General features: G+C 41.6%; 1 protein-coding gene across 4 annotated transcripts in view; it reads left to right on the top strand.

The window, feature by feature from the left end:
* DAB1 (DAB adaptor protein 1) overlaps positions 1–17,675 on the top strand; it is a 144,884-nt gene that overhangs the window by 108,306 nt on the left and 18,903 nt on the right. For 3 of the 4 annotated variants that reach the window (XM_058843191.1, XM_058843188.1, XM_058843189.1), the window contains exons 7-9: positions 4,918–4,977; positions 14,714–14,770; positions 17,542–17,604. In XM_058843191.1, coding sequence (XP_058699174.1) covers positions 4,918–4,977; positions 14,714–14,770; positions 17,542–17,604 — 180 coding nt within the window. The remainder of the gene's footprint in view (positions 1–4,917; positions 4,978–14,713; positions 14,771–17,541; positions 17,605–17,675) is intronic. The other variant, XM_058843190.1, reaches the window with a different exon arrangement.

The following is a 17,675-nucleotide window of genomic DNA, read 5'->3' as shown; positions in this document are numbered from 1 at the left end:
TGTGGAAATAATTGCCATTATGTAAAAGAGGCAAAATTCGTGTTGCCTTCAGAAAATTAATATTGGGCCACAGGCAGTCTCCCTGGCGAGGAAGAATTAGGGAGTTGCTCTAATGATCATTAAGAGGAGATTTAGGCCTGTTCATTGCCGGTTGATGAAATATGAAACAACCTTTCCTGGTGCTTCCCAACAAACCGGTTGTCCTGCTGCCAGCCTGTGCTTTGAAGTTGTTTCTTTAATGCCTGCCTTTGTTTTGACGTGGAATTCCAAACGGCCTTTTTCCCTTCTGTTTCATCTCTGACTGTCCCTCTCTGGCGCTGGTGCCATAGTACATTGTGTTTGAGGCTGGACACGAGCCCATCCGTGAGCCTGAAACGGAGGAAAACATTTATCAGGTATAAAACCTCTCCCCTCGCTGTTCCCATCGCAACGACCGCAAGCGTTTGATGAAAGTGCATTTCATACATAGCTCGCTTTTAGTTTTCATCCATCACCAAAAGTGTCTTGGCATTTCATTCTGGTGACATTATCTGCCCAGTCACAATGTGATTTTTTTTCTGTTGTTTGTCATATCAGCTTCTGCAAATTTATATTAACTTTGTCAACTCGCAAACTTTTGAGTACACCATATGAGGTGATAAATGGAGATTCTCTTTTTTTTTCCTGTTAATTTTTTGAAATTTTTTACACCTATTCTGAGAAACATGCTGAAGATGTTTTGTTGGCAGACCATCCAAGCAATTCCTAGAAATTTCAGTGGTGCTGCTCTTGGTTCTGTCTAACCAAGGAAATAACTGAGCAAAACCTCAGAGCTCTCAAGGGATATCGCCCCAGACCAGGGAAACTATTTTCAGAGTGCATATGTTATGTTAAAGCCCGAGCTCACATTCTTCACACTGACAAAAAACTGCATTGAAAGCAATATAAAATAATCTTTTGTCGTTCAATTTATCCTCAAGGGATCAGTACGAGGTTTATTAAAATATAATGTAATTCATTTTGTATCACATACTAGAGGCAAATCTGAGGATAGACGGAGATCTTTGTGCGCTGTGAGAAAATTGTGATTCGAGGAAATCGTTCAGTGTGGAGGAGAAGGAGTTTCAAGCAGTGATTAAGCATTTCATCCAGCTGGACTAGAGGTTGATCTGCTTATAGGAAAAGATTGTAAGGTAGGCAAGAACAGGTATAGAACAAAAAGGGAAAAAAAAGGAAAAGCATTAAGTAGTGAGAAAATGTAGGAAGATCGTAGGAAAAATAAGAGGCTAGTGTAGCTGTAAGCTGAAATAAAAAAGAAATGAGTGGGAAAGGAAAACACAAGTTAAACATTAGAAAATGACATCTTACAGATGCCATCAGAGGGTCATTAATATGAGATTCATTTAATCTCTCCCTGCTGCTCCCCTGGCACCCTCACCACACACACTCAAAAATGCAGCTTTTTGCATCTCTGGACCAAGACATGCAAAGCTCTCAAGGTGAGAGTCTGCCTAAGGCTGAACATTTTCAGTGTTGAAAGTTTGACTATTCTCAGCAAATGTTAAAAAATTGCTAGTCTAGTTGTCAGGTTTGTGCTAGAAACAAAAATCCCATGAGAAGTAGATTTGAGGAAAAGAAAAGGTGATTGTTGTTCATCAAAGTGTGGAGCTTTTAGTGACACTTCAAAGAATTCCTGGTGGAAGGAAGCAAAACAGGGCTGTGGCTCCCAGTGTTCGTAGATCTTCCAGCAAACACTGGTGAGCAGGGAAGAAGTTGGAGCTGTGTTCTGAGGAATGGCCCAGAGAAGTGGAGGATGAGGAATGGCCCAGAGAACTGGAGGATGAGGAATGGCCCAGAGAACTGCAAGACTCCTTGGGCAGTGTCTGTTCCATAAAATGGAAATGGAAGGTGAAAGGAGGTAGTGAGGCCTTGCCTCATCTCAGGGTTCTGCTGTTACTGTGCTCTAAGTCACCAGAGAATTGCTGAAGGCTTCATTTGACAGATGTGGATGTGATGAAGCGTTTCCTCCCGCAGTGCTCACAGAAAACACCTGTGATTGGTGTCCCATACTCTGGATATTCACAGCCTAGCATTGTCCTCTGTGTTTGCTACAGGTATTACCTGGGTGCAGCAAATGCTGAACTCTGGGGAGTGAGGAGTCACTTTTTGGTCTCTCTGGACCTGCTGGATGCTGAGGTGTCCCAGCTGCAGACTGGCCCATAGCCATGAGCTTCCCAGCTCCTTGGGCTTCCCAAGCTCTTGGCTTCCACAAGGCTGGGTCTCCACACCTCAGGTTTTACACTCAGATCACTGACAAAATTGTTTCTCTTACAAGATCTTGGTAATCTCAGAACCATTCAGGTTATTATTAAAAACAAAATCAGGAAATATCCTATTTTAAATTTTTTGGGGGCTTTTGGTTGATTGGTTGGGTTTTCATTGTTTTGGTTTTTTTTTTAATTTGATGCTGATTTTGGCAGCTTCTATTATTTACTGTGAATCCTTCCCCACACCAGACATTGCTAAACATGTATCTGCTCAAGAACCTCACACAGCCTTGCTTCAGCTTCACCAAACCTTTCTGCTGGTGCTGCTCTGGCTTTTCATTTGCTGGCGTGCAACATATTCACTTCTCCCTTGGTGGAAGAGATTCCCACCCCGTGGGGAATTGTAGATGAAAGATACGTGCAGAAAGTGACAATTTCTATTTCTTTTTAGCATAATAGAGGTCATAACTTTCTTTTTAAGCATTCTTTCTCTGTCTGTCACCTCTCTTTGATACATTACCCCAAAGACTGTCTGTGTCTGCTCTTTTAATATTATCTGTGTAAGTTGCTGTAATTTGTTAGGCAAGGACTCAATCACTGAGCACATACCAACCCTCAGATTGCTTAATAACATCTCCTCTGCTGCCTGGTGCTCTGGCAAGGTAGAGATGGGATTTTGGGAGGTGGTTTGGTGTTTGTGTAACAGCACTGGTCTCTGTGGAGAGGCAGGTTCTGCTCCATGAGGAGCTGACAATCCGAGATGGGGGGTTCTGAATTGTGGTGCTTTTATTGCTGCAAGATGCAAAGACATCCAGATGGTTCACAGCCTGTCACAGAGACAGAGCTGACAGCAGAAATAGTGCTGGTACCTCTTACTGGTACTGCTAATCAAAGGAAAACAGCAATTCCTTGCAGCCCCCCAGTGTAAGCAGAGATGCAAACAAATGTGGTGGTGCACAGCAAGAAAAGAGAGCAGGTCAGGCAGCACTGAGCTGGGAGGGACAAATGGCTTTCAGGAAAGTTTCTCTGTCTTCATAGGAGATGCAAGGAGCTCTTCTCTGAGTATAAATTGGAGTAGAAAAAGGGGGATTGGTAGTGCAGGGAAAAATGCTCAGTCCTCAGTCAGCTCTGGATGTAGATTCAGAGCTGGGATGACTTCACAGAAAGGTTGGAAGTAGGAAGAGGAGAATGGCTGAAAGGGAAACATTCAGGAGAAAGCAGAAAAAAATGTACCCTAATGAAAGTTTATAAACAGTTTACCTTTCCATATTCCCCCTTCTTTTGTGAAGACTCAGCTTTCCAGTGACTTCCTAGATTGAGCATTCCTGGTTCCTGCTCTCACTGTCACCTACAGCTCTCTTTCCAGACTGTCAATGCCATGACACCGAATTTTTACCAGTTTCACATATCTAACGTGATACTGGCTTTAGTGGAAGTGACCAGAGAACACCAAGGATAGGAATGGAAGAGATCTTCCACAAAGTACATTCAGTTTCTTTGAGAGTTCTTGACAAACTTCTTCAATGTGCACCAAGTTAAAGACCCACAGTTTCTTGTGAAAGCTGTGATGGGATGAGAGAACAGTAGGGACAAACAGTACAGAGAGGCTTTTATGCAAAGTAAGAAATGATAGCACATATCAATGAATAAGAAACGTTCCTTCAGCTTCCTCTAGACCAGTCTGAGTTTAATATCAGAACCTTAAGATACCTGTTATCTTAGGAAACAAATAAGTCATAGTTTTATCATATTTGCAGTATCATGTCATTGACCTGTGAGGTTTCATTGTTGTCTGAAATGTAATTTTTGTACTCCAAATGCCTTGTTTGATGGAAAAGCACCACTGATTAGAACAGGTTACTGTTCTTTTGCTTTTGTCATTTACAGTGGACACTCAGTACTTCTAGGGAGGAAAGGAAATATAATCACAAATCTTAAATATGCAAACAAGTGGTCCTTGGGCAAGCACAGCCCAGCACAAAGCAGCTCAGTCTGCATGAGCAGGTTATAAATCCCCTGGGTATAAATCATGACTGGTGGCTCAACTAAAGGCTCACACAGAGTTTAAGTGCATTGTCTCCTGCCCATCTCTCCTGTGTCAGGCTTCAAGAGGCCTCAATTCCTTAGGAAAATTGCAGCATTGTAACCAAATATTTCATAGAGCAGCCACAAGGCCCCATCACTGCAGTACTGGGACTCTTTAGATGATTAAATTAAATGTGAGGAAGAAATCTGACGCAAGGTAAAAACATCTCTTACCCTCATCTTGGTCACTCTGCTCTGTCTCTTCATCTGGGGAGATGATGAACTCACCTGACCATAACTTCCATTGCACATCTCTAACCCACAAGCTAAAGGAAAAAACAACCATTTAAGTAGGAAGGAGCTCCTGGACTTCATGCAACCAGAATTATCTGAGAATGGAAATCTCCTTTCTAAACACTGCTGGGCTTTATAAAATTCAGATAGGTGTTTTATTTCTTCAGTATGTTCTCCATTAATAGTCCTACTTGGATAAGAAGGGAACCATCCTTGATTTCATTACTATCAAAAATTAGTATTAAATGAATTACTCATTTATGTACACACTGTGCATAAATACCAGTTGCTTTTTTCAGTATTTCATCCAAGCTGCTTTTGTAGTGACCTCAGTTTTCCTTTGCTGTTGCAGGTTCCTACCAGCCAAAAGAAGGAAGGTGTTTATGATGTGCCAAAAAGTCAACCTGTAAGTGTAAGTATCTTCCCGAATTATGTACATAAAGGAAGTGTGGTTTTTAGCTTCTGTGACTTGAATTGTTGTCTGTAAGATTTGATATGATCCTTGTGGTGTGACTTTTGTCAGTGATACGTTGTGGGTTGGTTGGGGTTGTGGTGTCACTAATATCCATCTCATTCATTGCTTGAATCTCCTTTCTGTCTTTTCTAACTCATTTTTAGGCAAGTCACCATTTGTAAATGTGTTATTTGTGGTTAGGAGTTGACAGTAAGCCTTCTATTAATGCTTGAGGTGCTGCCTGGTTTAGAAGGGTTCCTCCAGTACCCAAATGTGTATTATTTCTGTCATGCCCTAAGTATACAAGAAACCAACCTTAATTCAGCTGATTTCTTTCTGTCTTGTGCCTTGCATGGGCATGAAAATATTAAAAAATAGGGATAATATGCTGTTGTAGCCAAAAAACACCATTCCTGTTCTGTGTATTGGCATTTGAAAAAGGTGAAGCATTTATTCCCAAAATATGAAAGGAATGGTAACAAGCAGTGCAGAGAAGTGGCAGATGCTTTGGAACAAGGTGTGTGTTTGCTGAAGGGTGGGTTATGCTGTTCAATATAAATTTGTGCTATAAATGCCTCAAGAAATCGTTGGATTGCTTTGGTTACACAAAAAATTAATATTTCTGAGGATCTGTGTGAGAGTGGAGAAAAAACAAGGAAAAGGTCAGGAATTTCAGTGTAGTGTCAACATGGGGAAGGTGCCTGTGTTCAAGAGAAGGAGACTTTTTTACAACAGGATGTGGTGACTTGCACAGCTGGGGCTGACCAAGAATTGGAATAAAAAAAGAAAAAAAATTCTGTGGAGGGGCTGGATGGGGACCTGGACTGTGACACTGCTGGGTTTTGCACAAACAAACAAACCCTGCCAGAAATATTTCATGATGAGCCAGTAGGAGCAGGGAAGCATCTTCATGTTGCCTGCAAAAATCTGGTGAAATAACTCACATCACATCACTGATTGAGGTGTTCGTGGGCATGGAGTAGCTGTTGATTTTTCACTTACTTTTCATGTAATTTGTCACAGAGTTCAGTGTTAGAATTTTTCTGCTGTGCTTTTCCTGTGACTCTTTTAGTATCCTTTCAGTGATGCTTCAATTTCACTCAGGGTACAGTGTGTAATTTAGGTTGTTGCAGTGTGACTGGGTGTGCAGTGTTTACAATCATGTCTGCAGACACTCTGGTACTATTCTGTCTTGGAAATAACAGATATGAGGTATAGGACTCGTGGAGCCTACTCTGTAATCATCAAATACATTAAATCTGCCATCTCCATGAGGCTGGTTGCATCTTTTTTAAAAAAAAAATTTTTTTTTGCTAGTTCATGGTTAAATTTAAAGGGATTAAAGCTTTTTCTCTAATCAATTTCTGTACATTAATTAATGAAGAAAAGGAGAAGAGGAAGAAAGAGGTAGCTGAGATCCTGTTTCACCTTTTTATATTAGTATGTATTAAAAGAAAAAAAAAAGAGCAATTGCTCTTAAAATTAGCAATTTAATATTCCACTGCCCATCTGATTTATTGCTCACCCTTCCACATGTGAGACTCTCTGTCATTGAGACACTTGCCATAATTTTGTTTTCAATTTATAGCTGTCATTATTATATAAACCTCTAAAATTCAATCTCAGGGCAAATAATCAAGCTCATGTACCTGGTTTAAGCATGTAAGGACAGTTCCTTTATTAGGAGGTCTTGCTTTCAGTAATTTCATAATGGATGAATGAAGTGGGAAACTTTTCTGTAGCTCCAGTTAGGTTTCAGGCACCATGAACTCTCTCTGCTGATGATATATTCAGCTTTTAGTAACAATGCAGCAAGTTTTGGTTGAATTCAGGCTGAACTGCCCACGGTCCCTGGACAGAGATGGAATTTCCATCTTGGGATTGTTTTCCTCTGGTGTGTTCCCAGGCAGGTTTAGTCTCTGAACAGAAAAGTGAGGGATATTGAAGTGGTCATCCAGGTGCCTTGTCTCTGTGTAGCCAGTGGAGGAATTGGCCACTGCTCAGGTTGGATTGGCCTTGGAACAACCTGCTCCAGTGGGAGAACTCACTGCCCGTGGCAGGGGTTTAGAACAAAATGATCTTTAAGGCCCCTTCCAACCCAAACCATTCAGTGATTCTCTGATTCTGTGAAATTCCTCCCATCTGCACAACGTGTCCCTCTCAGATGGAAATAAATGTTCATCTGCACGTGGTTCTTTTGTGGTGCAGATGAATTTTAAATGACCTGCAGGTCTTCTAAAAGTTAGGCTTATTTCATTCAAAATCCTTATTTCAGAGGCTGCTTTGAAACTGGGCAGTGTAATTCACACTGATTTTCAGTAAGATATAGCTTCCTAAGGCACCAGAACCGTTTGGGCAAATATTTCTCCATGGATAGAGGATCCCACCGAGGCTGAAGGTGTGAAGCATCTCCCTGGTGGTGCCAGGGAGGAGCAGGAGAGTTCAAAATTGTGTATTCATGTACTTAACAATGCTGTGCCATTGTGTGAGGTCGTTTGTCAGCAGGTGTCAAAGTGCTTTATAGCCTGGCTCCTCATGATCTCTGATATCAAATAATGTAAATATGGAGCAAATGAGGCGGAAAGGAATGAGCCTCACATCCCGGGATTGGAATGGACCCACTGAACTCAATTATCAGCAGTGGCTGCTTGCCAAGTCACTTCTCTGACATTGGGATGAAAAGATTGCTTACTCAATGCAATTCTTGTATTTCTCCATCTCTCTGCTGCATCCCTTCCCAGCAAATCCTGCTCTCCTGTGGTTTTCCTGTGGTTTTCCTCAGCTGAGCTCCAGACACACACTTTTCCTGGACTTCAGTTCCCTCCCAGTACCTCTCCCTTCCTCGGTATTAACTCACCCTTCTTGAATTTTTTCTTATTTTCTCTCTGCTCTGTCCTTAGACCAATTCTCCTGTTCCCCATTTGCTGAGAGTAGACATCAAGACAAAGAACCCTAAAATCTTCTGTTAAGTGGTGCATGCTCCACTTAGAAATTCTAGTTCTGTGTGTGAAATTAACTGTTCTAAAAAAAGGGAAATGTTTAATGAGCTCTTTTTGTCATAATTTCCCTTCGTCTCCCCATTAAACATCCACATCAAGTTCTACCTGTCACGGTGTTTTTAGTAATAAGAGTCAGACTGTAAATACCCTTCACAGAGACTGTCAGTCACGTCACAATAAAACCTTCTCTCCTCATCAAAATGTCTAAACTATCTGCTTAACAATTTCATGAAGGCTTTCAAACAACTCATCTCACTGCTGAATAAAGATCCAAGGCTTCAGAGCCGGTTCCTTACAATGCAGGCAGGCACTTGGCTGGTGCCAGCTACACGGGGAATATCAAACCAGGAGCAGAAGGGAGAAATTCCTCTGTTTTAGGACATGGTGTGGGAGGAGCAGATGAAGCTGGGCCTGAGCACACTCAGGTTTAGAAGGCACAAGCTCTGCCTGGTGGTTCTGGTGCATTTGGGAAAGCTCAGCTTTGATTCTGGCTGGGATTGCAGTGCCATTCCCACGTCTGGCTTCTCCTGAAGTTTGCATTGTTGTGGCTTTGCAGAAACAACTTGCAGGCTGCTGATGTTGACTGCAGCCACCACAGTTAGGCTTCCAGGACTTCAGATTCTCAGACATGAGGAAAAAGTGAGTGCACAGTCCTGGTCTCTGGCCATCTGTGCTGGGAAAACTGTCCAGTTTTATTTACATTTGCTGAAAGAGACTCCTGTGTTCAAATGTCCTGACTTAGTCACACTCAATTAAACCTCGTGTATGAGGTTTAATTGTGCAGCATGGGACGTGCATTTTTAACAGGTACAGCTACTTGTTGCAAAATTGGAAAATATATCAGTTTGTTGAGAAGGTGTTTTGTGGTCTGGCTTGATGTTTTGGTGGGCTTTGTTTTTTAGGCAGAATCATAGAATGGAAATCATAAAATGATTTGGATTGGAAGGCACCTTAAAGATCTGTTTCAGCCCCCTGCTGTGGGCAGGGACATCTTTCACTAGACCAGGTTGCTCCAAGCCCCATCCAACTGTTTGGGGATTTTCTGAGCTCTCTTTTCTGGGATATTTTCTGGTTTATTCCTTAATAAAAACTTGAGTGGCACAGGAAGCAGAAGCCAGGTCCTCCTCCCTAATATTCCCAGTTTATAGCATCATCAACATAAAGTGATGACGTTCCTTCATGTGTGTTAACTACGTGGTTTATGTGGAATTTAACACTTGAGCTCAGAGTTAAAGGCATTTTAACCAAATCCTGAAAAATTGTTTTTGCACTGCTGGGTAGAGCAACACAATTCAGAAAGTTGCTAACCTGAATTCAGAGTCTGATTTCCAGCATCAGGAGGGGTTGGATGTTAGAATTAATCCATTGTTAATGTACAGATGAGTAGATATAAAGATAATCTGGATAGTTTCTGAGCATTGAAAGTCTCCTCATACAAATTTCATGTTTCAGACCATCCCTGATTTTATATCTGGCATGTCAAATAGTAGGTTTTAACAGTGAAGGGATGGTGTTTCACAGATAGGAATAAAATGTCCTAATTTAATTGTTCTTTTATGCCATATGGATATTGTGAACTGCATCTTGAGCTGATTTTAATCTGTAGGAGCTGTCCTGCTAGCAGGTTTCCCATCCTGCATGGGTTTTACCATTTCCCCAATGTGATCCTAAACCCTGCTCCACCAGCAGAATGATTACATGCTATCAAAGCTCTGAATTCACTTCCTACTGCAATCCTTTAGGATTTGGGGACGTAATCACATGGTGTGGGGAAGCTGTAATCCAGCAGCACTGCCCTTCATCACTTTCATCACTCCCTGTGCTCTTTCATCACTCCCTTTCATCACTCCCTGTGCTCTTCAAGAAGAGAAAACAAAATAAAACCCAAAGATGCAGGCTTTGCCTCGGTTGGCACAGTTTTCTTGGTGGATATGGGGCACATGGGTGTGGCAGTTTAGATTTGTGTTTTTAATCCAGAATTTGGGTGATGTAAATTAGCAGTGAACATTTCAGTGGCTCCTCTCAGTCATGCAGTCTGTTGGGTCACATGTCTAAGGGCTTCATGTGTATTTGTATTCCTAAACTTCACTGGGTGCCTGGGCATTTTTTTGGGGTAATATTCTGCACCTTTTGATATTCTCCAAAGTGGAGAAAAGAGTGTAGTTGAACCATAGAGGGATCTCAATGATTGTGGCACAAATCATTGATTCTGTCACATAAAGTGAATTTTTGTCTTTTATTTAATGTGTCCCATGCAGATTTTTTCTGATAGAAGCTGATACATTAAATTGGCAGCTGCACCTTTTGTTGATTCACTACTTTTGGATTTGTTCAGAGCCTTTCAGCTCAGACTAATTTACTAAAACATTTATTTACCACCTGCTTTCTAGGTAATGAAATTTGCAGCTTCACCTGGTCTGTGTCACTTTATGCCTTTAATTACATCATTTTCATATTTAGGGGTTTAATTTTTGCACATTCATTCAGTGCTACCCTACATTATTAGGTACAGAAGTACACAGGTCTTGGCTTTTTTGCCTGCTGAAACTCATAGGATTTCAAAGTTTGGAAAATACCTTGACAAGGTATTTAGTAATGAAGGTAGAAATAAGTTATTTCTGAAATTTGGTTAGAGTTCCAGTCACCCGTTATTTTGAAAAGCAGTGGATACACCTGTCAGACGGTGCCTTGAAAGTATTTTAAACAATAAATATGAAGTTGTACCTTATTCCCTTCCACTGTTAAGTTTATTCCCTTCAAGCATCCTGTCTCAGTCCAGAAATAGAGTTTGGCTCCCACATGGAAGTCCAGGTTCTCATCACCTCTTGTGTCTCCCACCTGCAGTTAAAGGAAGCCACCCCTTATCCCCAGGCTGTGTTCCTGACATGAAAGGATCAGGACATATTTCCCTGTCCTGCCCACGTGGCTGGGACCTTTGCACCAGCACCCTCTGTGCCTGGGAAGTTCCATTTCCTTGGGAATGTGTAGCCTGGGAGCAGTGTGAGCCTGGATCCAAGCTGGAGTCACTCTGGTGGACTCCTGATTTATTCAAGTCTGTCGGAGAAAAGTGGTAATTGAAGCGTTTTAAATACTATTTCCTATAAAAGTAAATACCCCAAGTACACAGGGAATTCAGAATTAAGTTCCCTGCAAATGAAGAGAAAATAAACAAATGAGTAAGCGTCTGTTTTGATCATATGAAGAGTTCCTTAATTTAAAGGCAGCTATCGAGCAACAGTGGAGCAATTCAATTCCCTCAACACGCCTCGGTAATCTGGGATGTCAATTAAATCCAACAATCCCAATTCTTCAGCTGTGCAGGATTGACTAACAGGATGTTTAACCAGCACTTCCAGGGCTGCCCAGTCACCAAACAAAGGAAACTGCACAGTTGGGGAATGCACTGAAGCTCAAGGCTGCCCTGTCATCATCACACCCAGGACTTGGGTTTATGGCTTCAGGAGAATTTCCTGGAGGAGAATGGTTGTGATCACTAATTCAGAGTTACCCTGTGAAACTGAAAAGAGGAACTTGAGACAGGAGAATTCTGATGTCCCGTGGATCACTGGATAAAAACCATAGGATTTTTACCCTGTGCAGTGTCAGATGCCCAAAATGCCTGTATTTTGGATAAAAATCCAGCATGGATTTTATGGCAGCTCATGTTGCTGACATGACCTGTACTGGTTGGGAATTGCCTCCATCACTGGAAATGTTCAAGGCCCAGCAGAATGGGGCCCTGAGCAGCCTGGTCTGGTGAAGGGGGTGGAACTGGATGAGCTTTAAGGTCCCTTCCACCCTAAACCATTCTTTATTCCACAACAAAATGTTCAGAGCAGCTTTAAAATGAAAGGGTTGTGCTCAGCTGTACCTCTGTAAATGTGGGATGGTAACAGCAGTCTGTAACTGGGAAAGTTCATGGCATTTGAGGATCTGTAGGAAGCTGGAGATTTCAAAGACATTGACAATTGTTTCTTGACACACATTCTTCTGTGTATTCTCTTTAATTGGGAAGTAATTGAGCAATTCTTTGTTGAGTTCCCATGCCACTTCATTAATTCAGCAGTAGTTCTACAGGAAAACAATGTCTGTGGGATGTTTTTGGTGTGTCTCGACCTACCAGACATGGTTTGACTGATGATGGGTTTAGTCACGATGCTGACATACTCCTTCATTGTGGTTCTAATTGTTTTTTTTAGAATGAATTGTGGTTAATTAGCAAGCTGCTTGCAGCTCATGGAGCTTGTAGCAATATCAACAGTTGTGGTGTAAGATGCAAACAACTGGGGCTTTCCTGAGCTGCAATAACCATTTGAACCATCAGGAAAGTTATTTGTCATAGCCAAAATATTTATGTTTTCAGCTGAAATAAGACAGAAAATCTTTAGTTTGACCAACCATTTGACTTGTCATTGGACTTGCATGGAAAATCCATGTCAGAAAAAGGGAATTGGAGATGCAGAGAGGCTGTGGTTGGGTGATTCCTCTTTTGTCTGCTGGGCTGTGTGGTCTAACACTCACCCTACATGCAGGAAACTTAAGTTTAAATCCCTCTGCTGCCTTAAAAGAGTTGAATAGCTAATACCCAGCTCAAAGGTTAATTACTAATTGCTGGTTATTTGCTATATTTAGTATCCTTCATACTCTTTTTTTCTTGCTGAGCTGTGTAGCAGAGTACAAGTTAATTACCACGTATTTTTTTCGTGCTTTTAAGCACCATCTTTGCTCCATTCTCTGAGATTACAAAACCACGTTTTGTGAGATGCTGCTTTTATCATCTTGTTTGCAAAAGTACAGCAGTATTAAGCAGGTTTTCTCGTGCCATATGTCAGTGTAGATCCCTTGCTGCTGGTGAAAAACAGACTGAGTAGCAGAAGTTGGATATTCTGGCTTGATACTTGTATGGGAGTGAAAGAAGAAGGTGCTTCACACTTGTGGGCACAAGAGCCCTGTTTCAGATTTCCCTTTTAAATTCTCAACTTCTGCATTACTTAGAAAAGATGTTTTTCAGAGGACTTGGTGATCAGAGGGAGTACTGGAGTGGATCAGTTTTATGTGGTTTATAAGAGCTGCAGTTCACTTGTCTCTTATCCTTATGGGTGCCTTTCAGCTCTGGATATTCTCTGATTACCATTGCTTGTGCACTCTGGAGTTTCCTCCAGCTCCTGGATAATAAGTTATTTTTTAGTGAATAATGAAAAGAGTCATGAGGAATTCTGCTAATTTAAAACCACTCCTGGCCTGGACTGGTGCTGCTGCTCTAAGGAGCCAGATTTCCATATTTTGTGTTTGCAGGATTGACAGGATGTCTCACATGCCTGTACAGGAGATGGAGCTTTCACACCAGGTTTAATGTCACCGGGGTACAAGGATTAATTCTCCTTCTTCCACCCTGGCCTGCACAGCTGCTGGTGAGGGCCTGCTGAGCTCCTGGCTGAGCTGGAGTGGGGTCTCACATTCAACACCTGCCTTCCTGAATAATTAAACCAAATTCCATGGAGGAATCCACACGTGGAGAAAGACCAAGAGCTGGAGCATCTCTCTCCAGGCTTCTGGTGCAGGGGGCAAACAAGGGGGCTGGCAGAGCACAAAGTGATGAACTGCTGCCCAAACCTGGGCCCTCTGAAAGCCTCCTGCTTCCATTTCAAGAGTATTTTCAACATCTCTGGAGTTCTTGGAGTAAATGGACACAGCTTTTCTCACACTCTCCTCACCTGGGGCTGGGGGAGCACAGGGTCAGCTCCAGGAAGGTACAGGACTGTATCTGTTGCTGATTGTGCACAGTGGCATTATGTTACTTTGACTTTGCCTTTTCCCACTCATTTTTTTCTCTTTTCTTCAGCTCTGTGATGAGATGGGGAGGGGGGAAAGCATTCTAAGCTGTTTGTGAGATTTTTAAGTGACGTGGAATTACTGGCTGGTAACTTGTATGAAGCTTCTCCGTCATCTTAGACTTGATTTTCGACAGCCTGCTGTTGTTTGTGTCTGCAGAAATGAAGTCTCCAACACTACAATAAATGTTACCTGAAATTTAGCATTCTGAAGTGATAATATGTGCTAAGTGTGTGGATGGATACAGATATGTGCAGATGTGAGGCCAGTATATTCCCATGTATATTTACATGCAGAAAAACTATAGATTTAAATATAACTTGAATTGACTCATGTCATTTTCAAAATTGCTATGGAAAGAAATTAATTATCTTAATTATGTTTACTCTTTGGCAGGAAAAAAGTTTGAAATACATGTGTTTTTTCTGAAGATATTTGGTTTTAGAGCTTTTGTCATCCAAAACTCAATCATTCTTTTTTCCCCTGAGGATGTTAAATCCCTTCTTTCACAAACCTAGGAAAAGTTCCATTAATGTAAGCAGGATCAGAACTCACTGGGTATGCTTACTGCTGAATTAATAAATATTTAGGAAAATAAATAGGTGTGTCACAAGTGGTAAAATTGCTTTATACACCAGAAGATGAGATTTAGCACAAATGAAGTGTATGTTTGCCCCACATCCCAGCAGCATTCAGACTCACTGTTTTGATTGCCTGATTTCATATCTGTGCTCACAGCAAGATGGAAATGGTTTTCATTTCAATGCTGAAGTCAATAATTATGGAGGTTATCATTTTCATGCTCAGAAATTCATGTCATTTTCATAAATCATTCATCTCATTTCATAAATCATGCTTTACAGCTGGAGAATGGAAACTTATTGCTGGACATTGATGAAAATCTTGTTTCAGTCACTCAGGTAAGGTTGTGACACTAAAAAATATTTTAAGGAAATATAGCTGAAATCACCTATAGGAATAGTGCAATTGGAAAATGTTCAGCTTGGGATTAACTTCACTGGAACGTAGCTAATATCAGATGTGAATAATCTTAATGAAGCATAAGGGGTGAAATCAGTTCTGCAGTGACAGTGAAATCACAGAAATAAAAGATAAGTGCTTGGTGTCCAGGATCTCATGTGCTGCAAGTAGATAAAGGCAGCTCTGTGTCAGAGAAGATGCATTCATTTATTCAGGCTGAGAGCTGGGTTGTAGAAAAAAGACTCCTGGACCATTTGGGACTTCAAAATCCAGCTCCAAGGGCTGCTGTTTAAAGCTGCCTCCAGTCAGTAAATGAAGGTGTTGTGTTCCCACTAAATTTGTGTTTACATTCTCTGATGTGGTTCTGTAGTTCCTGTTGCATATGAGGTTGCTATTCTGTAAAAAAAATAATTCCACTGTAAATGTATTTTTCTTTCCTGGGGAATATTGTGAGCGAGGGTTTATAATAACAAAGTGCTGTTGACTTTCCTATCACTCTCTCCAGCTGCCTGTTTAGAAATGGGTCTGCAGAGCTTTAGCAAAATTATATCTATGAAGAGTATCCAAAGATCCATCACCTTGAAGCACTCTGAAAAGTATTACTATTCCCATTATCCAGGAGGATGGAGGCACAGGAATCTGAGTTACCACCTTTCAAATGCATCTCATATAATCCAAAGTTCAAGAGTATACTGACTATCAATTTCCAGTGTTCCTGTGAAACCTATACTATTTTTTCCACTAAGGAATGTATAGTTTTGCACATAGCTGTGTGCACCCTGCCCTTTCCCATCCTCCCTGGCTTGCTCATCTGGGGTGGAGGCACAGGGCAGCTTTTGCTCATGGAAAGGACACAAGTGTTTCTTATCAGCAAACAGTGAATAGTTCATGGTGGGGGCAGGAGAAGGGCAGGTTTGGGGTGATGCTAAACAAGCAGTTTGGAGAGATGAGAGGAAAGTGGCTCTTGGAGTATTTCAGTGTCACCTGACACCTCTTGAGTCAGTAGTGCCTATAGGAGGCTTGAAGTGATTTCCAGGTGAGTGCTGCTGTTGTCATTATTCCCACTTTCCTGGGCATTTTAACACCCCTTGCCTAATGTGTTTGTGCACACTGCAGAAGGGGTTTAGGCTGGGTTTGTTGCTTGTTTGGGTTTTTTTTTCAGAAGCTATTCCTGGCAGTATTTGAGTACAGAGCATTACAATTGGTGCACCCTGAAGAAAATGTGTCTTTCCTTTTTTTTCCCTTCTGCATTTCCATGCAGATACTTAGAGGGATATATAAGCCCAGAAGAAGAAAATGCATTGTCATAGCACTAAAGCAATGTGATCTTTTTAATATAAAACATGATGTGAGAAAATGTGAGATAATTCATCCCTGGGTACATCGTGATGTGAAGCTGAGAATCAACAGAGCTGCTTAGACAAATTCCACTTCTGAGTGATTGTGGTGTTGCTTTTATGTGTGGGACTAGAGATTGGATTGAAAACAAAAATTTATAAACTTTGGATATGTGTAGTCTTACTCCTTAAGGGGTAATTTGTAATGGAAGGTTAAAGGCAGGAAAAAATCTTGGGGTGATCTTGGTCTCTTGGAAAGCTGTAAAGCCTGACCTGCCAGTCTGGTTACTGCCCAAAGCTTTCAGGGGCTGCTTTTGAGGACAAGACTCAACTGAATGTCAGACCTGTCTGGGTGATAGGAGGATCCAAGGTTTATGTGCCTAAGATGGGGAGGAGATTCAATGAGCTAAACTAAGATTTGCATTAAATCTTGTTCATAATGAGAATTGTGCCTTCCCACATGTTTTGTGTGTGATTCTGGGAAAATCAGTATGAAAGGTAGTGAGGAGAAGTTCTGGTTCTCAGCAAAGCTTTGCAGTATAACCACCCTGGTAAGGATGGTGGATGGGGTTTGGGTTTCCTGCAGAGCTCTGAGGGATCTGTGCTTTAACATCCCTGAACTCCAGCTGAACTCTTTTGCAGGTGGGTGGGAGTAAATTTGCTCTAGAACATGTGAAGGAGCTTTGATTATGCAGCCACTCAAAATGCTTCTTATAATAAAGTGTGTTTTCTCTTCTGGTCCAGTTAGCCAGGCCTGCATGGGTGACCTGTTTTGAGCTCCCAGTGAAGGGCGTCCCGAGGAAATATTTCTAACAAGAATTAAATGTAGAGCCACAAACTTGCAATAACCCAATTGTGCATCCTCCTTCAAGTCCACTTATCCAGGTCACACCTGTCCCATGGGCAAGGGGAAATCAGGCAGCACTTTAAAAGCCCTTCCCTTCTGTATCCTTCTGGCACTCCATGTGCTGCTGCCATGCTTTAAGACCTCCAAGTGAGGATTTAGAAAAGGAGCCAGGGAGAAGCACTGGCCATAAATCACACTTGGAACTCACTGATGTTAAAGGCTGAGCAGTAATGCATCCAGTCCTGTTCTGGATAGTTGTTTCATGTTTTATTCATTTTTTTTCATTTTGGAAAATTCCCTACAGAATAGTTTTACAGTGAGTTGTTGGCTATTTGGGTCCATTAGCAATATTAAAATCCCACAGCTCAAGCCTTGGTGCTTCCTCCATGTGGGACTTCACAGTTGAAGCCTGCAGGACTTTGGGGAGGTTTTGTTTGTTATTACCAGATAACTTTACAAGTTGTAACTACTTAACTCACACTTTCTTCTCCTCAAAAGATAAATGGAATTTTTTTTCTCTTTACAGGCTGTTACCCAACTAGAGCTTTTTGGGGACATGTCCACTCCTCCTGATGTAACCTCTCCCCCAGTGAGTACCCAGGGAACCTGCTCTGTGTTCCTCCCTGCATGCTATTTCCAGCATATCTATAGAGCACATTT

The sequence above is a fragment of the Poecile atricapillus genome, chromosome 7 (assembly GCF_030490865.1).
Source record: "Poecile atricapillus isolate bPoeAtr1 chromosome 7, bPoeAtr1.hap1, whole genome shotgun sequence".
NCBI lineage: Eukaryota > Metazoa > Chordata > Aves > Passeriformes > Paridae > Poecile > Poecile atricapillus.
This window is presented reverse-complemented; position numbering and strand designations above follow the sequence as displayed.